The following is a 23,256-nucleotide window of genomic DNA, read 5'->3' as shown; positions in this document are numbered from 1 at the left end:
GACAAAAACTCCTATAATGACATGCCTAAAACAGGGACACCAGGTTGAAAGTGGAGGGGAAAAAAGCTGGGACACATGAGCTGCACAATTGCACATAGAATATCCCAAATAATAAGTATCGGTGTGATATCATTCGTTTTGGCAAAATGTGTTGCCTACTAATTTAGCAGTGGTGGAAAAAGTACTCAAATTCTTTACTTAAGTAAAAGTACCAATACTGCAATGTAAAAATACTATGTTACAAGTAAAAGTCCAGAATTAAAAATGTACTCGAGTAAAAGTACAAAAGTATTGGCATCAAAATGTACTTAAATTACCAAAAGTAAAAGTACTAAATATTTGAAAATAGCCGATCTACAAGCTCACAACGCGTCGCATCGCGACGCGTTGTGAGCTTGTATATCTGCTATTTTCAAATAGCCTATGTATAAAATAGGGCTAAAGTGGTTAATGTGTGTTTCATTATATCATAGTTTATCTGAAAAGTAACTAGTAACTAAAGTTTTCAAATAATTGTAGTGGAGTAAAAGTACAATATTTGCCTCTGAGATGTAGTGGAGTAGTGATTATTACTCACTCTCTCTTTCTGTCTGCCTTTTCCCCCAATCATGTGTCTTTGCACCATTATAGTTTACCTATAACCTACATGTGTACTACTGTGATTCTTGGTGCAGACAAAAATGTTTCTAAACGCAAAAAAATATTTCATCTTAAATGTAGAAAACATTTCTTTAGGCTACAGCGCACCTATCATCACAACATTAGCAATGTCATTTTGGCGCAACACATTTGAGCATGGTTTTGATATGGGCCCTGACGAGTACACAAAGCAATGGATAGTTGGACGCAGTCCCCTGAGGACAGCTTCAACCAGTTTCAGGATTGTAAGCCTTATAATGGCTACCCTGAGTGGTCTTCGCAATATTAAGATATGTTCAGAGAGCAGTGGCACCTTTGGATGAATAGAGCAGGGTGTACTACTTGCAGTGGACTAGCCTCAATGTCATCAATGGATTGATGTGTAGCTGTGTCAACAGAAGGTCAAATCAAGTTTGGGTCGTCATAGAATCTTAAGCTAGATATTATTCCACACCAGAGGACAAATGGTTGGCAACAGCAATTTATTCCACATAAAGACATTTCTAAACACAGTATCTATTTTGATAGTGTTACAGAAAGTATTATGTTCAATGCCCCTTCCTACGCCAAAAAATCCTGGTACTGTCTTCCAGTTCAGTTCCAGCTTCAGTTTAATTGGTGATTTTGGCGTTAGCAGGGCGTGGCACCAGCTTCACTTTAACTGGACGTTTTGGCATCAGTATCATCTGGACATCCATCTCCAAAGGAATCTATGAGCAAATGACACAAGCAGAGATAGGATGGGAACAAATGAAACCACTGTAGCTTTTGTTATTTTAACTCTAAAGGAGTCACTGTTTTTTTTATTTTTTAGAAAATGTAACTTACAGCACCTTTAACAGTTTATGTAAAACAAAGACATTCACAGTCTCACCTCTGTCTGTATGCTCGCAGAGAAGCTAAACTTCTGCAGGATCTCTACTAAGGCCAGTTTCATCGACACCAGAGCGAAGCGCATTCCAATACAGTTCCTCGGCCCCGTGCCAAAAGGCATGTAGGTGTACGGGTCGATCGAGTCCTTGTTCTCTTTGCTGAACCTGACGATAAACAATAAGTAGCAAGGTATAGTGAAAGGTTTCTTGCCGTGTTGGTTCGTTTCATGTGAATAATCTATTGGTGGCACATAAATACAACAGGCAAACAGAAACGCACACAGAAACGCGTGCACACACGCGTGCACACACACACACACACACACACACACACACACACACACACACACACACACACACACACACACACACACACACACACACACACACACACACACACACACACACACACACACACACACACCTCTCAGGTTTAAACTCCTCTGGGTTGGGCCACAGTGCAGGGTCTCTGTGTAAGGGCCATATGGGTACCATGACAACCGTGTCTTTTGGAATTGTTAAGCCGTTGATCTTCACAGATGCCTTGGCGACGCGTTCCAGACGCACGACGATGGGGAACAACCGGAGAGACTCGTTGATCACACTGTCCAGGTACTCCATGTGCATCAGCGCCTCGTACTGGACTGGAGCCTGCAGGACAACAAGCACTGGGTCGGTGTGTGATCCACACCACTGGGAAATGAAGTGGTTGAAGACCACCAAGTTGTCTACTTCTTACCTGGTCAGGGAAGGTGGTATCTATCTCCTCCTGCAGACGTTTCATGACGTGAGGGTTTGTCGCCAAGTTGTAGGCCAAGAAGCTGAGAGAACTGCTCGTGGTTTCATAGCCAGCAAAGATGAAGATCATCGCCTGAGAGAGAATCTCATGGTCGCTCAAACCTGAGGGGACAAGAATTAGACGTGATTGATAAATGATAACTGATGCTCTTTCTGTGTGTCTGTGTCAGATCACGTCCATACAGCATTAGCGTTAGTTAGCATTGACTTTAATCACTTGAACCCTAGCATCCATATTCTGGGCCTATCATAATAGGTAAACAGTCTGCAAGCTCACAACAACAGATCTACAAGCTCACAACACCTTGCGTTACAACACCTTGCGAGCTTGTAGATCTTGTAGATGTACTATTTTACAGTATACGGTTTACATTCTTCTGTGCAGAAGGCTATGACAACTAACTACATTGGGGGGTCCTTTCTGCTGTTAACAACCAAGTAATGAGTCAAGTCGAATCACGTAGAGTTGTGCCAGTACCATGCAGTAGAAGAGCAATAGTCACCTTTAATTGGTTCCTCTTCCTTGCGGTTGTTGCCTTTTTGGGAGTCAATCATCAATTGAAGGAAGTCTACCCGACTCTGAAAACACATTTATTACACATTTATTACACATTTATTACACACACACACACACACACACACACACACACACACACACACACACGCACACACACACGCACGCACGCACGCACGCACGCACGCACGCACGCACGCACGCACGCACGCACACACACACACGCACACACACGCACACCCGCACACACACACACACACACGCCCACACCCATGCACACGTACACGCACATGCACACAAAGTCATACCATGTCCACTTTTAGCTCAAGGACTACACTGGAAGTAAGCATTTAACATTGTATTTGTATTATCCTAATCCTTTTTTAGGAATGTTTGTTTCTTTAATAATTGTCAAAAATAACAAAAATAAAGTAAACCATACTGTGTTTGCAGTGGCCTCGCGGCTGGTCTTGATCTTCTGCAGTGCAGAGTAGAAAAAGGCAGAGACGGATCGGGGGACGAAAGAAAACTCCATCTTCTCAAAGATGGGCCCCAGGAAGGGGAAGAAAGCTGAACATGGATATTAGAGATAAAAATGCCTTAAAGTTGACTCTGTTGGATTTAAAGTATCTGCAAGTTGAGAGTTTCATACCATCATGAAATGAATGGGATCCAGGGGCTTCAACGCAAATCACCACTGAGTATAAATGTCAATTCACCATGCGTTGTAGTCAATGGGTTAAACATGCTAGACCACCAGGATGGTCCGACTACAGAGTGTGAGAATTAACTTGCATGGGTCCAAGTCTTTTTTTTTTAATTTTATACATATTAACAGTTAAATCCACACTCTGACATTTTCTGATCAGTTGGAAGAGTTAGAAGAAGTTGTCAGGTTAGATAGAGACAAAATATATATATAGAACTTTAAAAACAACTTTTCCTACCAACTGCTAGGAAGAGCGGGTCAAACAGGTTGAACTTCAGCATCTTCTTGATGTTGGTGACAAAGGGATCCGTTGGGTTGTTAAGTGAGTCAATGTCTATACTAAACGATGTGCTGGCCACCACGTCCAAACTGTAGGCTCCAAAAAACCTGGAAAACACACACGCACGCACGCACGCACGCACGCACGCACGCACGCACGCACGCACGCACGCACGCACGCACGCACGCACGCACGCACGCACGCACGCACGCACACACACACACACACACACACACACACACACACACACACACACACACACACACACACACACACACACACACACACACACACACACACGCACGCTTGACTGACACAAGGCTTCAGGCTTGAAAACGTGGGGTTGTGTGGACATTGTTCATGTACTTGTACATGAACAATGTCCACACAACACATGTGTTGCAGTGTGAGTGCGATTCTTACTCCTTCAGGTCTAAGGCTTCATCCTTGTCAGCTGTCCTCTTCATACTGCTGACCAGGTTAGCTGAGTGGTGTTTCATTATGCCAAACATCTGCAGCACAGAGGAGCAACACACTTCATGAATGGAAAAGTTACACTGTTGTCTTTCCTGCTGTGTGTGACTTTGTGAACCTATGCCAGTGTTTAGTTACTGTACAGGACTTTTTGAACCAGTTCAGGGTGTGGAGACACTGTATTGTGAAGATACCATGGCCCAGGTGCAGGACAAACAGTATCACAAGAAGAAATAAAGTCCACGCACTGGTAATGCTGCAAAAGCTCCTCTGTATTTTTTATTGCTGTCAACGGTCACTCAGTGATCTGTACTGTACAGAATGGAGAAGTTACATTGGTGTTCCTAGTCTGTGTGGACTTCAGACAGTGTTTAGTTACTGTACAGGACTAGTTGAACCAGTTCAGGGTCAGAACACTATACTGTACCTCCTTCAGTCGTCCAGAGGTGAATGTGGGAGACAGGATACCACGGATTCTCCTCCACTGGTCATCCTCAGCGATGCTCACGGCATCATACATTGGCCCATTCAAATGGAAGTTCTGTAACACATTGTGGTACAGGAACAAACAACTGATCCAACAGAATCATCTAACTACAGTATCTATCTGTAGTGAACTAGACCCGAGCTTGGATCGAACCTCAGTCTCCCACTCCGCAAACCGACGCACAACCTACCGTGCCAATAGAGCTGAGCTCGATTGGCAGAGCTGTTGTGGCCCAGGTCTTGTTTGAGGAACTACATATAGCCCCTCTGTTTTTGGGAGTGCATCCTCGTGCTACGCACTTCAGGCCGTTCACAATGCACGTCTTAATGTCCCTCACACGAAAACTGTCCTGCTGACTATGCCAGATGTAGTGATTTACACCGAGGTGGGATCGTACCCCAGTCTCCCACTTGGCAAACCGACACACAACCCATCGTGCCAATAGAGCTGAGCTCAATCGGCAGAGCTGTTGTGGCCAGTTCTTGTCTGGGGAACTACATATCTATCTACAATGTATTGTACCCTGCTTTATCATCTATTTGACTCCAAATGGGACCATAACCAACTAAATGAACATCATGTTGTATAGAAGAAGACTTTAAGCTAGTTATTGAGAGCATATAACCTCATTCTAAATATTTATTTGCTAATAAATCAAGTGAGAATTAGGGTAATTTGCATTGGCTGCCACGTTCTTAAAATGCGGTGACATTTAATGCAAAAATCAATGGATAGGAGGGGCCGCTGCTTTGTGGGGAGGTGGGAAAAGCTAAATGCAAAGCTTTAAAGTTGAGAATGTTAACATTTACGCTTAGAGACTGTGAGCGACAAGCCAGTCAGACCCATGCTGTGTTCTGAAATAGGCATGGAGTAGGCATACAGTATTACTGAGTACACTTGACACCACAGAAAGAGACTATATCAGCCGGACGCAGCTACTCGCTCTGATTCGCTCGGACCAAAAGAACGCTTGCTGGAGCACAACTCGCTTATTTATCTTTAGGGTGGCCCTTGATACTGGGATTTGGTTTCAACGCAGCGGGTTTGTTAGTGCTTGTTCTAGGCAGCCCATTCAATTAATTTAGATTTTCACCAGACGTACTGTATCAGTAGGCAGAGATCAGATCACTGATTGCATGGCTGTAAGGTGAGACTACTTGTGTATTGGCTTTTTGTGCATAATGGTGAGTGTGTGCATTTACCCTGCGATTGGTGAATATAGAGTAGCACTCCTTAACGAGGACAGCCTTTACCATGGCAGGATCTGTGATACACAGTACTGGCTGGCGGCCGTCGTAGATGCTGGACACAAAGGAGAAACACTTCAGTTGCACTGAATCCCAAACATCACGCTCGCCTTTAGATGCGTACACACACAAATATTAGTAATGATATTAAACTTTTTGATTTGTTTTCACAGCATGTTCACAGATAAAGACAATACATTGTACATCCAGTTTGTTTCAATGCTGCAATGGCGTCGTGGACACAATTCCTGCTAGCTAAAGTGAGCTTTCCCCCATTTTGCAGTGCTATATCTCTGTCCAGGTGGCAGTAATGTGAAGTGACGATCGAGGCGATGAAGACCAATGCTTTTGGATGTAGTATGTGTGATGCTGCTGGTAAGTTTATTTTTGTTGTCAACAAACAGGCAGGCAGCTCTGAAAGTAAGAGGTCGATAGTAAATACTCACCCCCATGTTTTTCCATACTTGTTGAAGCAGTCCATATCGTAATTAGTGAATCCCTAGGTGTGAACAATAACATAAATCATAATATAGTGTGAATGGCTAATGTAGAAAATACATTGTTAACACTTTGTACAGAAGCTATGCAGATCATTTGCATGCGCCCAAAAGGGAATGTGCACTGATATATAACAAAAAACTATCCAACCTTCCTATAACTCAGCATGGTGCCAAATAAAGGGACGGGAGTAGGGCCCGGAACGCCCAGCCTCTTAAACGTCCCATAGGGCCAATATAAGTACCTGTGTGCAAAGAATAATGAGGAAAAATAATGCGTAGAAAATGTTAAAGACAGGACTTCAACTTTAAAAAAACACAGAGCTCTCCATTCTGAGTTCAAGCGGTAGAATAAACACAGCATGCAACATCCTCGTATGCACACACACACACACACACATGCACGCACGCACACACGCACACGCACACACACACACACACACACACACACACACACACACACACACACACACACACACACACACACACACACACACACACACACACACACACACACACACACACACACACACACACACACGCACATGCACACATTCATACCATGTCAAACTTTTAGCTCAAGGACTACACTGGAATTAAGCCTTTAACATTTTATTTTTATTATCCTAATCATTTTCAGTGGTGGAAATAGTACTCAAATGTTTTTACTTAAGTAAAAGTATCAATACTGCAATGTAGAAGTACTCTGTTACAAGTTAAAGTCCAGAATAAAACATTTACTTGAGTAAAAGTACAAAAGTATTGGTATCAAAATGTACTTAAAGTACCAAAAGTAAAAGTACCAAAAATGTGATTAATAATAATTATTAGACAATGTAACAGACAGGACTTCAACTTCAACTTTTAAAACATCCTCGCACACACACGCATGCACGCGCGCACACACACACACACACACGCGCGCTATAAATAAAATATCATAAAGAGAGACTCCTACACTAGAAGCAGGGTGAACACAGCCACCAGGAGAGTCCACGTCTCAGCAGAGAAATACGGCAGAAAGTCCATCTCTCAGCTACGTCTGTCTCTTCTCCCTGGAGGAGCAAGTCTGAACAAAATCCAAAATTATGTTATTCTCCTCAGCCAGGAAACCTCCCTGGGAGGGGTAATCAAGTGAGAGGTCAACCTATGAATGAGCAGAGAGGCCAGCAGGTGAATCATTGACTAATCAAACATTAGTCGATGATTCACCTGCGTGTCGTGACATGTTTTGAGCTCGTACAGTAGATGTGTTGTTTTCATGGAGCCGCCACCATTGTATGATGAACTATAAACAGCATGAACATAATCATTTAATTAGACCAGCAGATGATAGCCACTCCTGAATACCTTCTGTTATCACATACCTCGCGTGTGAAAGGGACCAATAACATTTACATTTCAGGATTATCTGATGACATTTGGATGCTTGCAATTAAGAGTTTTCCAGTGGTGATAAAGACCCTGAACAAGACCTCAGCGGTCAGAACGTTGGTTTGTTCTGCCTCGTGGGTACGAGTTGTACAACTTCTTCTTTTGATTTTAATCTTATGCACAGTGGCATTCAGCACCTCCACATACTGGAGGGCACACCTTCCTTTCGTTTGTATGTTTAGCTTACGTTTAGATAAACAGTTGAGCTAACTGTGGTTATCATTTTTTTTTTTTTTTTATATATATCTGTATGTATCTTATATATGGACCCCAGGAAGATTAGCTGTCGCCCCGGTGTCAGCTAATGGGGATCCATTTAATAAACAATAAACAATACACCATGGTTATATATTGCATTTTATTTTTATACAGGCCAATGTCAAGGAATGTTTTGCTGTACAAATAGCCTCTATAAAATGGTATCACAATTTACAATGCATTTAGCGGACACTCTTATCCAGACAGAGACGTACAATAAGCAAGGTAAACACACAATCAAAGGCAGAGAGACAGTGTAGTAGTGCCTCAGTAAACTAGGATCGAAGGCAAACCAAGAACGGTGCCAAGAACCTAGTATCAGTCTAAAAAATATACTATCAAAAATAATCTGTACATTGAAACTATAGGATAGGTACACAATGAACCTAGCATCTGTCTAAATAACAGTCTAAATTGCATTGTATTATCAGTTATGTGAACATTAATTTGTATTTACTTAATGCCAAAAAAGTTTAAAATATGGAAGGCCAAATCTGATTTGTTATTATTTAGCTGTAAAAAGTTTTGAGGCATAGATCAGTGTAAATAATCTAAACATGCTTTGAGAGGTTGTTTTTTTTGGCAACCAGAATCCTGAGAATGTATGGGCAGGTAGAGTTCTATAATTATCATCAGTATAACAGTGGAAATCAGGTAGATTTGAGAATAACCAGCTGGTCATTTGGCATCACCGGCGGAGCGTGGCACCAGCTTCAGTTTAATTGGTCGTTTTGGCGCCAACAGGCCCTGGTTATCCATCTCAAAGGGAATCTATTAAGCAAATGACAAAAGCAAAGAGATATAGCATGTGAACAAAATAAAACCACTTATAAAACGTATAGCTTTTGTTATTTTAATTCTGGTGGTGAAAGTAGTTAGGGGGACGGATGAGTGAACAGCCATTGGAATGTCGTTATTTTGTGACTTTGTTATTTTGTGACAGCAACTTCAGTGCAGTGGCAATTTACAGGCACATGATTTGGATTCTGCTGATACTTTTCTACCTTGTTCACAGGGCATTCTCATAACAGTTAATGTAAAACAAATACATTCACAGTCTCACCTCTGTCTCTTTGCACACAGAGAAGCTAAACTTCTGCAGGATTTCTACTACGGCCAGTTTCATCATCACCAGAGCGAAGCGCATTCCAATACAGTTCCTCGGTCCCGCGCCAAAAGGCATGTAGGTGTACGGGTCGATGGAGTCCTTGTTCTCTTTGCTGAACCTGATGGTAAACAACAACAGCAAGCAAGGTATAGTGAAAGGTTTCTTGCTGTGTGTGCGTTCGTTTCATGTGAATAATCTATTGGTGAAAGTAGCACACATAAATACAAAGGGCAAACAACATGCACGCACGCACACACACACTCCTTGATATGTTTCACTTTACTGTTTGATTTATTTTTTTATCCTGGCTCTCCCTGTCCCCCCGCCCTCTTATTCTTTTCTCTTCATGAAAACAATAACAACAACGATGGCGTTTTTTCACCCACTTCTTTACACCTGTAAACTTGTGATGTGACAATAAAGTCTAATCTGATTCTGACACACACGCACACGCACGCACGCACGCACGCACGCACGCACGCACGCACGCACGCACGCACGCACGCACGCACGCACGCACGCACGCACGCACGCACGCACGCACGCACGGACGCACACACACACACACACACACACACCTCTCAGGTTTGAACTCCTCTGGGTTGGGCCACACGGCAGGGTCCATGTGTAAGGGGTATATGGGTACCACGACGACCATATCTTTTGGAATCTTGAAGCCATTGATCTCCACGGTTGCCTTGGCAACACGTTCCAGACGCAAGGCGATGGGGTACAACCGTTGAGACTCGTTGATCACGCTGTCCAGGTACTCCATGTGCATCAGTGCCTCATACTGGACTGGAGCCTGCAGGACAACAAGCACTGGGTTGTGTGCAGTGGTGGAAGTAGGCCTACTCACATTTTGTACTTATATATTTCACTTTCGAAAAAAATATGGGTAATTTTATTGTCTACTCAGGCTTTTGGGAGCACCCTGGACAGTTTTTCAGTTGCTTGATTCAGTATTTAGATATTTGATATTAATTTCATCAGACACGCCCCCCTTCCTATACAAACCCACTGTAACTTCAAACTCCATTTTAACCATGTTATATTCACCGGAAACACCCGTCCTTGGTTCTGGTGACTGATATTGTCCTTCTAATACGTGAGGAGACCGTGTTTTTCAATGACTTTTTTCTTTTTTTCCCCATTTATTCCTCAAAAGTGTACTTAAGTACAGTACTTGAGTAAATGTTACTTTACACTAGGGCTGGGACTTTAACTGATTAATTTAGATTAATTAATTACAGAAAATTAACGCGATTAAAAAAAATAATCGCATTTTAATCGCGTTTGGTTTATGCACCACAGAATTCTCACTGGACGAGTTTCAGGTGTACCGATCATACCAGTGCACCAACCAACAGCCAACACACCCCAGTGCACTCAATGGGACAAGAAGCCGATCAGACTGCTTTGCTTGGCCCAGTGGATGGGAAATTTAGATTTAAAAAACTCTCTGATGGAAGGGTGGATAAAAACACGGTTGTGTGCAGAACTATTTTTTGTTGCTTAAACGTATGTATTCACTCAAAAAATCCAAAATCTGTTTTAACTGAAAGAAATTGCTTCTCAGGTCAAATATTGATATGCGATTAAACATGCGATTAATTTAGATTAATTAATTACAAAGCCTCTAATTAATTAGAGGCTAATTAATTTTTTTTTTTATCAAATCCCAGCCCTACTTTACACCACTGCTGTTTGTATATACCTTGTTAGGGAAGGTGGTATCTATCTCCTCCTGCAGACGTTCCATGATGTGAGGGTTTTTTGCCAATTCATAGGCCAAGAAGGTGAGAGAACTGCTTGTGGTTTCATAGCCAGCAAAGATGAAGATCATCGCCTGAGAAAGAATCTCATGGTCGCTCAGTCCTGAAGGGACAAGAATAACACATACATAATAAACAGATGTTCATTCTGTACTTCTATATCAGGTGATTTCCGTATAGGGCATAGCAGTGTTGTGGTGCCACCGATAGAAAGCCCATTATTTGTTTCCCCATAGTGATAAATAAAACATTTGATTCTGTGTCAAAAAGTATTTGAAAACTGCAGAATAAAAGGTATTTAATATAGTATATAATATAATAATTAATATAATATACTATAAAATTAAATATTCAAATACATGTTGACACAGAATCAAATGCTGTATGATCATGATTCTGGATGGAGCCTGGGTGGCTCGGTTCCAGGCTTAAAATAATTTATATAAATATTTTCGGAAATCTCTATTGGAAAAGAATACTGGGCTTTCTACCTGTGGCACCACAAAATGGCCGCCACTGCTATGCCCTATCCTCCATATAATTAACGGAATGTCATTCAGTCAGTCTGGCTGAAGTGCTTGGTTCTCCTCAGTGGCAGAAGCAATTGCTCTGCACTTGCACATACCATGGCCATTCATCATTAGCAAATGCCCACCGTGAGGAAGCCTGTTTTCCACTTTACCCAAATTCAAGCTGTTTACTAGTCTTTTTTGGAAACACTGTGTAACTCTACTTAGTCCCCCAGGCTATGGGATTGGGATCAATCAATCAAGCTATGGGATTGGGATCAGTGTTGCCACAAAACGATGCTCATATCCCCAACGGGTATGGACTAGTATAGCATAATTTTACATACTTCATTTTTTATATACTTTAACTTTATCATTGTTTTGGCGTCACCCGATAGTCAGGTGGTTAGGCGTCATATACCACATGGGTGCAATGCTCTGATCAGCGAATCGGACTCCTCGGTTCGATTCCTGGCCAGCCGGACCATTTGCTGAATGTCATTGCCCTATACTCTCACATTTCCTATCTCTCTCTCCACTCTCCTTGTCAGTAAAGGCTTAAAAGAACGGACACAATGCTCTAGCATTGTTTACCACTCTTGTATAAGCAGAGCTTAAGGCAGGACATCAGAAAACAAAGTAATGAGAGTTGAGTGGAGCAGTGTTCATTTTGACAGCAAATTTTAGTCATAGTCTTTTGAATAAAATGTAATTTAGTTTTAGTCATATTTCAGTCATCTGATTTTTTTTAGTTTTAGTCTAGTTTTAGTCAACTAAATGTACAATTGATTTAGTCGACTAAAATGTATCTTGGCGGTGCCTTGATGGCGTCGTAATGGCTGATTTTACAGTTGGTTGCATGTTGAAAATAGCCGATCTACAAGCTCACAACGCGTTGCAGCGCAACGCGTTGTGACCTTGTAGATCGGCTATTTTCAGAGAGCAACACCTGAGGGCAACCAAACATAAAATTACTTGTCTTTTAGTTCTACTGGATCTCTTCTCCACAAGTCCCTCACTAACATTTTAGTCTAGTTCTTGTTTGTTGACAAAATTGTCAATATATTTAGTCTTAGTTTTAGTCGTCATAGCTTAGTTTTTTATTCAGTTTTTATTTAGTTTTCATCAGTGAAAAAGGGCAGTTGTTTTAGTCGACGGAATTAACAGTGTGGAGCCAGTACAATTCAGTGGAAAAGCTGTAGTCACCTTTAATTGGTTCACCTTCCTTGGGGTTGTTGCCTTTTTGGGAGTCAATCATCAACTGAAGTAAATCTATGCGACTCTGAAAAACATGAACTACTTTTTATTACACAATTTAATCAAACACACATACACAACACACATGTGTGCGCGCACGCACACACGCACACACACACCATGTTAAACTTTTTCATCAAGGTCCACAACTGAATTGTGAAAATATTTATGAATGCATGTTTATGTGTCAGTAATAAATGTCCAATAAAACTGAAAAAACTGAACCATACTTTGTTTGCTGTGGCCTCACGGTCGGTCTTGATCTTCTGCAGTGAAGAGTAGAAAAAGTCAGTGACGACGGCGGGGAAAAAAGAAAACTCCATCTTCTCAAAGATGGGACCCAGGAAGGGGAAGAAAGCTGAAAATTGGGCAGAAAGTAACACATCATGACTACACACAAAAATCCTCAGTGTAAATTTTACCCAGAGTGTACAAATACAACCAAATGGACCCGTAAGATTTTACTGTGTGAAATGAAATTGGATATTCACGCTTTATTTTTAGATCTCACAGATATCACAGATTTTCTCGTTAAAAAAAACCTGAAATCACCTGAATGATTGAGTCAGTGTTGGTTAAAACATTACTGTGGCATTAATACGGTACGTTTTAATTGTTTGAATTTCATTCATATGTCATGTCTTTTCTCCTGTGAATATTTTTGATTATATTTTTCAAATCAATCCATAGTTCCATACCCTTAGGATGTCTTGAAACAAATAAAAGTCAGTTCATTCAGATGGATTTCAAGTATTTGCAAGTAGATTTTTATACTACACGGAAATTAACGGAATCCAGGGGCTTCATCACAAAGCAAAAAATTATTCCACCCGTTATCCACATAAACGAACCTTAACCTGTGTTTGATTGGCTGTGGCCACAGACAAAAATACTATACGAACGTCTCCGCCCCGGTCAACTAGGGGGCGAGACAATACAAATATCCTACCAACTGCGAGGAACAGTGGGTTAAACAGGTTGAACATCAGCATCTTCTTGATGTTGGTGACGAAGGGATCCGTTGGGTTGTTGAGTGAGTCAATGTCTACACTAAACGATGTGCTGGCCACCACGTCCATACTGTAGGCTCCAAAAAACCTTGAAAACACACACACACACACACACACACACACACACACACACACACACACACACACACACACACACACACACACACACACACACGGCTTGAAAACGTGAGGTTATGTGGACATTGGGCCCGATTCACTAAGCTGGTCATAAATATCAGTGTAAGTAACATGTAAATAAAGTGACTAAAGGAGGGTGTGTTTTCTCTAAGCAAAAAACAACGTGCAATTCACAAAGGGGTGTTGTCACAGCTGGCTTTGGCCATGACAAATATTGGGGAGTAGACCAGGGTGAAGGTAAAGCAAATATATATGTATTAAATAAGGCCTAACAACAAACAACTAAAAAGAGTGTGAACAGAACATCGTAACGGATCCTATGAAGTGTGGAGTCAATAAATCAGTATAGTGTAGGTGTTGAGCATAGTGTGGTGTGAGGTGTGTGGATGGAAAGTAACATCAAACATAATAATAATAATAGGGGCATGGAGAATGGGGGTAGAGCTGGTGGAGACAGCAGGTCTGTTCTCCTCTGGGTCTCACCTGGGACTCAACTGGCAGGGGCAGGCCTTTTATAGCCTCCTGGAGGCACCGGGCCCAGGCGCTCTCCAATGAGCCATCAGACCAGGAAGCCACACCCTGCTCACTAGTGATGCGCGGGTCGAGTTTTTTCATGACCCGTCCCGCCCCGCCCTGCCCCGCCCCGCCCCGCCACGGATCCGAACCCGCCTCAGCCCGCGCCGCAAAACGATATATAAATCAACGACTCGACCTGCCCCGCGACCCGCGGTGAAAAAAAAAAGATAATCATGAGTGAGTGTGAGTGAACTGCTGCGCAACACCGTAGCCTACATCGCACATCAGTATAAACAAATTAATATATGTTTTGGCCTTTACATCTAGCAACCTTAATATGCAAAACCTACAGCTTGTGTTTAGTTTTTTTTAATGTTATACATGAATGATGGCGCAAGGGAGGTTGAGTACTTGCCTTAGTTGCCTGCAATGTGTATGTGTGTCACCAACTTTCGCCACTAACACTTTATCCATTGCAGACTGACAGTCACTGTGCTTGCTTGTATAATATCCACGACCCATACGAGTTCTGGTTTTGACGGGTTATATTATCGTCAAGTGGGTCCGGCTTGGTTCATATTTTTATTTATTTTTTTGGTTCTGTTTATCATTACACCCGAGCGAACCACCCGTACGCAGCGCTGATTAGGAGGAGATGCAGCTGTGTAAAGCTTCATTTGTGCTTCGCCGTATTGGCAGTGTTGTTGCGTATCGAAAATAGTAGACATACAAACGCGGCGTGTTGCGACGTGTTGTGAGCTTGTAGGTCTAATATTTTTTACGCGCAACACCATGGTACGAAGAATAGGCTGATCTATCGGATAACTGCAGCGCTGTGAGACACAGCAGCACCAGGTTGTCGGGAATGAACCCACACTCCCCATTGTCATTGACCCCATTGGTTGACCCGCGGGTAACGGGTCAACCCGCGCATCATGGCCTGAAGGTCAGAGGCGCGTTCATATGGAAGATCCTTTGCATTGCTCCACGCCCCCATTCAAGACCATAAAGCCGTTTACACTCAAAATATGGGTGTAAAGGGATTAGTGAATCCCATTGTTCATGTATGTGTGGTGCAGTGTGTGAGTGTGATTCTTACTCCTTCATCTCTAAGGCTTCATCCGTGTCAGCTTTCCTCTTCATACTGCTGACCAGGTTAGCTGAGTGGTGTTTCATTATGCCAAACATCTGAGGCAACAGAGGAGCAACACACTTCATGAATGGAGAAGTTACACTGGTGCTCCTATAGTGTGTGTGGACTTAATCCAATGTTTAGTTACTGTACAGGACGCGAACAGCCTTTTTGCATGTAGTTGAAGGCGGAAGGGGGCGGGGGGCGGGTGGGGAGAGAGTCAGCGCACTGAAGTCAAGGCACAGACTACTGTGTTGTTGAACAACGGATGCACGCTTATGAGAAACAACAGAAATAAAACCTGGCAAAACAGTTGCGTGCATTAGCGCAAGATGAGGATAAAGGAAACATTCAGTCTAAATGTCCGGTAATTCGCACGCGAAAAGGAAACATTCAGTCTAAATGTCCAGTTTGCTAATTCACAACTACTGTGCCAGATAATCACCAAGAGAGTTAAAAAAATAAAAAAACGTTTCAGTCATTCAGTCCGACTTCACTGTGGCCTATAGTAGCCTTTTCATAAATTATATTTGTATTACGCTGTCCTGAAAGTTTATAATATTTAGAGAAATTGAAAGTTTCAAATACAAAAGTAGTGGTAGTAGTTGCGAATTACTGGACATTTAGACTGAATGTTTCCTTTATCCTCATCTTGCGCTAATGCACACAACTGTTTTGCCAGGTTTTATTTTTGTTGTTTCTCATAAGCGTGCATCCGTTGTCTGTCAACAACACAGTAGTCTGTGCCTTGACTTCAGTGCACTGACTCTCTCCCCAACCCCCCCCCCCCCCCGCCCCCTTGCGCCTTCAACTACATGCAAAAAGGCCGTTCGCGTACAGGACTTGTTGAACCAGTTTAGGGTGTGGAGACACTGTAGGCCTACTCAGTGGTGGGAAAAGTACTCACCTTTTTTGCTTAAGTAAAAGTATCAATACCGCAATGTAGAACTACTGTTACAAGTAAAAGTCCGGAATTAAAAATGTACTTGAGTAAAAGTACAAAAGTATTGGTATCAAAATGTACTAAAAGTACAAAGTACTCATTATGCAGAATGTCCCATTTCACAAGTTTTCAAATGTATAATGTATAAAAGTCTGAAAATAGCTGATCTACAAGCTCACATCGTGAGCTTGTAGATCGGCTATTTTCATATGGCCAAAATGTATACAGGGCTGAAGTGGTTAATGTATGTTTTGTAATAATAATCAAAATCTACAAAGTAACTATAGTAACTAAAGTTTTCAAATAATTGTAGTGGAGTAGAAGTAAAAGTACTGACAATTGGAAATACTCCAGTAAAGTACAAATACCCCAAAAATGTACTTAAGTACAGTACTTAAGTAAATGTACTTAGTTACTTTACACCACTGACTGTACTGTACCTCCTTCAGTCGTCCAGAGGTGAATGTGGGAGACAGGATACCACGGATTCTCCTCCAATGGTCATCCTCAGCGACGGTCACGGCATCATACATTGGCCCGTTCAAATAGAAGTTCTATTGATTGATTGAATACTTCATCAGTCAGAAATGTAAACAGCACGTGGTACAGTAAGACATTTAGGCTAAAAAGAATAACACAAAAAAGTCCTGGGGACTTGTTTCTGGCGCAAACTAGCGTTTCACAACAAAGTAACAGAAAAAAAAAAAAGAAAAAAAAGTCCTAAGAAATCCTAGTTGCGGAAATATGTTTAATTGGCATCAATCCAAAATGGCCACCAACTATTGTCAAAAAGTCATAGTACATAACACCCCTGCCCGACCACTTCGGTCTGCCACCTCGGGGCGACTGACTGCCTCGTCACTCAAGGGACCTTCTGGCCGATCCACACGGTCACGACTTTTTTCTGTTCTGGCCCCACAGTGGTGGAATGGACTTCCCACTGATGTCAGGACAGCAGAGTCACAACCCTTCTTTCGCCGCAGGCTGAAAACCCACCTCTTCAGGAAACACTACCCTTCCTCTTTGCCTGGCCTACTTGTTGTTAACTAGTTGTACGAACGCTTGTTTTATTGTTGTATTGTTTTACTGGATCTTGTTTAGTTGATACAATTATTTGTTTTAGCTCCTGCTCATTTGATCTAGCTATTTTGTCTCACCTGTCTAAGGAAATAGGTAGCTGATATATTGCACTTTTACCCTAGCCCTAGGTATACTCTTGGTTGCTCGTTTTTGCAGAAAATGCACTTACGACTTCTGGTGATTAGTAGTTTTCGTTCCCTACCTATGTTGAATGCACTTATTGTAAGTCGCTTTGGATAAAAGCGTCTGCTAAATGACTGTAATGTAGTGTTATGTAACATTATGGTAACAGATTTTTCTTCACAGATCATTTCTATGAAGCCAGAACAACATACCAAAAGTCCTAAGAAATCCTAGTTGCGGAAACAGATTTCTGAGTTGAATAATTCTGAGACGTGAACATTTAAATAGAGCACCGAAGTCTGACGTAATTTACACATCCTATAAGAATTGTGTTGCAAAAATAAACAAATGACCCGGCGGTTTGACTCTTATGGATATGAAGCATCCACTGACGGTGAGAAAACGCTAATGTTACTTCCACCAAATTAGTTACATTTTTGCCAGAAACAAACTGTATCAAATATAAGTGACTGACTATCATAAACGATACAGAGCCACCTCCCTGACAATATCGCCGAGTTTGTTTATTTTTGGAACAAAATTCTTATATGAGACGATTCTAAGATGACCCAATGTTATTCTCCATAGAGAAATTACTTTACCAACCAGGGGATGAACGAGTGACGTCAGGACTTCTGTACTCTATTAACTCAAATTCCATAAGCAGTTGTGGGAAAGTTCATGAGATATGATGGCCTCAAGGGCAAGGTATTTATGTTAAAGGTATTTACTGCTTGGTGTTGACCTGAACAGCTGTGGAGATCAGATCTGAACAGAAGTTCTGTTTTCTTTCAAGCCCCTTGTTATCAGATGACACTTACAGTAGGTCTGTAGGTCAGAGGGTTTGGCTTATTATTCTCATCATTCTTGTCTGTTCTTGTTTGTTGGAGCCCCCCACTTCACGTCTAAAATACACTTTTTGGCAAGAAAAGACAATATCACCGGAAGGAAAAATCTGGTCAGAGAGAAAAATTCCATTGACCAGATCTGAAGATGGCACAGTGGAGTGACTACATTTCTTTCCCCTTCCGGTGAAATATTTTCTTTTCTGGCCAAAAAGTGTATTTTAGACGTGAGGTGGGAGGCTCCGAGTGTTCCCACTAAGGAAAGTAAGCTTTTCAACATCTTAAACAGTCTGTGTTTTGGTGAGTAGCGAGTCCTTGTTGCGGAAATATGTTTAATTGACATTGACTCACCATTATTTTACATAGCTTTTTGACAATAATTGGTGGACATCTTGGATTGATGCCAATTAAACATACTTCCACAACCAAGGATTTCTTTGGGCTTTTAGTATGTTGTTCTGGACACCTTGTTGAAATTATGTATTGTGAAAAAAATTCTGTTACAATTACTTTGATGTGAAATGCTGCTAGAATATCTGGTAATAACACCCTGTAGTTCTGTTATATTGGTTCAAAATTGGCTATTTTTTTGTGTGGATATTTTATCTGAATTCCTCACCTCAGAATGTAATCGGAAGTCAATTGAAATCTCAAACGAATGAACATTGGACTCACCATCATTTTATATGGCTTTTTGACAATAATTGGCAGACAATTTGGATTGATGCCAATTAAACATATCACCGCAACCAGGATTTCTTAGGACTTTTAGTATGTTGTTCTGGTGACTTAAAAGAAATGGTCTGTGAAGAAAAAAATATTCTGTTACAATACCGGAATCTTCCCACTTAGGATTATAAATGAACTTTAACCAAGTGACGTTGTGATACGGCGAGTGTGTGCATTTACCCTGCGATTGGTGAATAAAGAGTAGCACTCCTTCACGATGACAGCCTTCACTATGGCAGGATCTGTGGTACAGAGCAGTGGCTGGCGGCCGTCATAGATGCTGGAAAACACACAGAAGAAACGCTCAGTAGTGGAAAAAGTGCTCACATACTGCAATGTAGAAATACTCTGTTACAAGTAAAAGTTTGGAATTCAAAATGTAGGCCTACTTGAGTAAAAGTGCAAAAGTATTGGTGGGTATCAAAATGTACTTAAAGTACCAAAAGTAGAAAGTACTCATTATGCAAAATGTCCCATTTCACAAATTTTCATATGTATAAAATGTCTAAAAATCTTTTGAAAATACCAGATCTATAAGCTCACAATGCGTCGCGTTGTGAGCTTGTAGATCGGCTATTTTCCAATGGCCGAAATGTATATAGGGCTGAAGTGGTTAATGTATGTTTTGTAATAATAATACAAATCTACAAAGTACGTAGTAAAAGTGCTGAACATTGGACATACTCCAGTAAAGTAAAAATACCTCAAAATTGTACTTAAGTACAGTACTTGAGTAAATGTACTTAGTTACTTTACACCACTGGAAACACTTCAGTTGCGTCTGTTAGATGCTGCAATGGCAGAGTGGACAACATTCCAGCTAAAGTGAGCTTTTCCCCATTTTAACCCATTAAGACCGGGATCTGTGTCATTTTAAAATCTATTTGGCTATTAAATGGCTACTATGAGCTTGTAGATCTGCAATTTTTGAAAAAGTTTGAAAATGTGTGCAAAATCTTTGAATATATGTTTTTTAAAGCGAACATTTGTGACTCAAATCTTTGCTTCTGAGGATTCTAATGTCTTTTAAAAAAAAAAAAAAATTATAAACTTATGTTGATATAAACTTTGTCATGTCAAGGACCCCCAAAATTATACCCCCCAGAAGCAAAGATTTGAGTTACAAATGTTCGCTTTAAAAAATATATAAATTCCATTTTTCAAAATGTTTCAATTTTAATAGCCAAAGTATTAAATAATGGTTTATGTGGTTACACTGATGCGTTCCTGGTCTTAATGGGTTAAAGTCATACATATCCTCTCTGTCCAGATGGCAATAATGTGAACTGAAGTGAAGGTTGAGGGGGTGATGATCAGGGTCATTTGCTGTTGTGAGCGCTACTGTAGGTGTGTGATGGCTCTGTCCTTGGTGACTGTGAGAGTTTGGGTGTGGGAAGACCAATGATTTTAGTGGTATAGTTTTGTGTTTGTTTTTAGTGTCAACAAACTGACAAACAGGCAGGCAGCTCTGAATGTAATAGGGAGACAGTTAATACTCACCCCCATGTTTTTCCATACTTGTTGAAGCAGTCCATATCAAACACAGTGAATCCCTAGGTGTCAATAACATAAATCATAATACAGAGTGAATGGATAATGTGGCAAATCGGTTGTTATCACTTCAAACAAGTACATTATGGTGTATAAATTATGGAGGTCATTTCCACACAAGGGAATATTCACACAAAAATGCTTAAATGGACAGCAGAGTCTCCAACCTTTCTATAACCCAGCATGGTGCCAAAGAAAGGGATGGGAGTTGGACCCGAAACTCCCAGCTTCAGAAACGTCCCATAGGGCCAACATAAGTACCTGTGTGCAAAGAATTATTAGATCATTTAAATGATTGGACTTCAACTTCTTAAAAACTCAAGAGCCGACAAGAGGGTTCAAGTGGTAGAATAAACACAAACATACCAACACGCCTATGAGCGCCACACACACACACACACACACACACACACACACACACACACACACACACACACACACACACACACACACACACACACACACACACACACACACACACACACACACACACACACACACACACACACACACACAGCCTCGGTATAAAATAGGGCTAAAGTGGTTAATGTATGTTTTATAATGTAATAATTTACATCTGCAAAGTAACTAATGTTTTAAAATAATTGTAGTGGAGTAAAAGGTACAATATTTGCCTCTGAGATGTAGTGGAGTAGAAGTAAAAGTATAGACAATTGGAAATACTCCAGTAAAGTAAAAGTACCTCAAAATTGTACTTAAGTATAGTACTTAAGTAAATGTACTTAGTTACTTTACACCACTGCGCGCACACACACACACACACACACACACACACACACACACACACACACACACACACACACAATAACATAACATAACATAAAGAGAGACTCCTACACTAGAAGCAGGGTGACCACAGCCACCAGGAGAGTCCACGTCTCAGCAGAGAAATACGGCAAGAAGTCCATCGCTCAGCTACGTCTGTCTCTTCTCCCTGGAGGAGCTGAACTGAACTGAACTCCAAAGTCATGTGTTTCTCCTCATAACCTCCCTGGGAGGGGTAACCAATTGAGAGGTCAACCTATGCATGAGCAGAGAGGCCAGCGGGTGAATCATTCACCAATCAACATGCAGTTCATGAGACCAGCCATGTCGGCCACTCCTGAATACCTTCTGTTATCACATCGCGTGTGAAAGGGATCAATTCATCATTAATAATCTGATGACATTGGGATGCTTGTAATGCACACACACACACACACACACACACACACACACACACACACACACACACACACACACACACACACACACACACACACACACACACACACACACACACACACACACACACACACACACACACACACACACACACACACACACACACACCTACCTGCGCTTACATAACAGTGCTGTAAAAACATGAGCCGGGGCTTGTTCTATACACCAAATCAAGCTACTTTAATCTTGTTTACCCAAGACTATACTTATATAGTCTAGATGGAAACTGTTTTTTCTTCATCCTTGAAGTGTGTATTTCAAGATTCTGCCAGGTAACAGGCTGAAATGATGTCCCATGGGGTTCATTTTTAACCTTTTATCACACATATCCTGAACTTTTTGAACTTTTGAAGGAAACAACAAATAAGAGACAAATAATATCAAATAAATCCCATACAATTTGGACCCAAGGAATAAAGTGGTTATTATTAAGATGCAAGCACATCTTGACTCTATTAGGCTACAGGACAAACAGCACCAAAACAACTGAACTGAAAATGTTCATTTAACCCTATGATGTTACACCCAAAATGGGAAGCATAGCAAATCTCTGGAAGTATACAACATACAAACAAACAAACACATATTCTATATAATTTGGACTCAAGATATGAATTACAATTTGTATTATTAAGCATATCTTGACACTTGTTAATAGTTTTCTTGCGACTATTTTCTCATAATCCTTGGAGTGTGTAGAGTGTGTATTCTAGGTGTAGGTTCTGGACCAAACCTCGAAGATGGTTCTACAGGAGAAGAGCCTGATAGTTGGAAGTTCTCTCTTGGAGATTCTAGGACCCACAAAGTAGGCCTAAGCCTTCATAGCCTACGAGGACTGCACACACGTATTTATACAAAAAGCCACTCTAATTAATTCCTTGGGTCCAAACCATTTTCAGGTTTGGGTTCAGGAGGATATGTGTAATAAAGGGTTAAAAATGAACCCCATGGAACATTATTTCAGCTTAATACATGGCTTGGTTGAATGCTTGATTCAGCAGTGTGTTATATCTGGGTCTGTTCAAAGACTTCAGAGCACCTGCTCATATCAACCTGCAGGCGGCGCTGCTTGGTTGTATTTGTATG

General features: G+C 41.2%; 1 protein-coding gene across 1 annotated transcript; it reads right to left on the bottom strand.

Moving 5' to 3' along the window:
* Window positions 1-1,104: 1,104 nt before the first annotated feature.
* On the bottom strand, window positions 1,105-21,888 carry LOC311065274 (cytochrome P450 3A27-like). Its single transcript, XM_084085531.1, has 26 exons — window positions 21,784-21,888; window positions 21,093-21,186; window positions 20,875-20,927; window positions 19,555-19,654; window positions 17,038-17,151; window positions 15,622-15,710; window positions 13,808-13,956; window positions 13,089-13,216; window positions 12,808-12,883; window positions 11,035-11,195; window positions 9,896-10,122; window positions 9,273-9,435; window positions 8,902-8,980; window positions 7,476-7,548; window positions 6,669-6,762; window positions 6,467-6,519; window positions 5,976-6,075; window positions 4,714-4,827; window positions 4,236-4,324; window positions 3,771-3,919; window positions 3,266-3,393; window positions 2,813-2,888; window positions 2,251-2,411; window positions 1,936-2,162; window positions 1,514-1,676; window positions 1,105-1,349 (listed from the first exon to the last, which is right to left on the bottom strand). Exons 1-26 carry the CDS (start codon window positions 21,852-21,854, stop codon window positions 1,251-1,253), a joined length of 3,030 nt encoding a protein of 1,009 aa, XP_083941657.1. The 5' UTR covers window positions 21,855-21,888; the 3' UTR covers window positions 1,105-1,250.
* Between the last annotated feature and the right edge of the window lie 1,368 nt (window positions 21,889-23,256).

This window comes from Gymnoscopelus microlampas (assembly GCF_963454915.1).
Source record: "Gymnoscopelus microlampas genome assembly, chromosome: 2".
Classification (NCBI taxonomy): domain Eukaryota; kingdom Metazoa; phylum Chordata; class Actinopteri; order Myctophiformes; family Myctophidae; genus Gymnoscopelus; species Gymnoscopelus microlampas.
The sequence above is the reverse complement of the archived record's forward strand: the minus strand, read 5'-3'. Positions and strand labels throughout refer to the sequence as shown.

Excerpts from the sequence above, each read along its gene's own strand:
- LOC311065274 (XM_084085531.1), bottom strand. The coding sequence starts at position 21,854 with ATGGACTTCTTGCCGTATTTCTCTGCTGAGACGTGGACTCTCCTGGTG. Across the intron at positions 21,187-21,783 it reads GTGGTCACCCTGCTTCTAGT|GTACTTATGTTGGCCCTATG; the intron begins GTAGGAGTCTCT and ends CTTTGCACACAG. Across the intron at positions 9,436-9,895 it reads GAGGAGTTCAAACCTGAGAG|GTTCAGCAAAGAGAACAAGG; the intron begins GTGTGTGTGTGT and ends GTTTACCATCAG.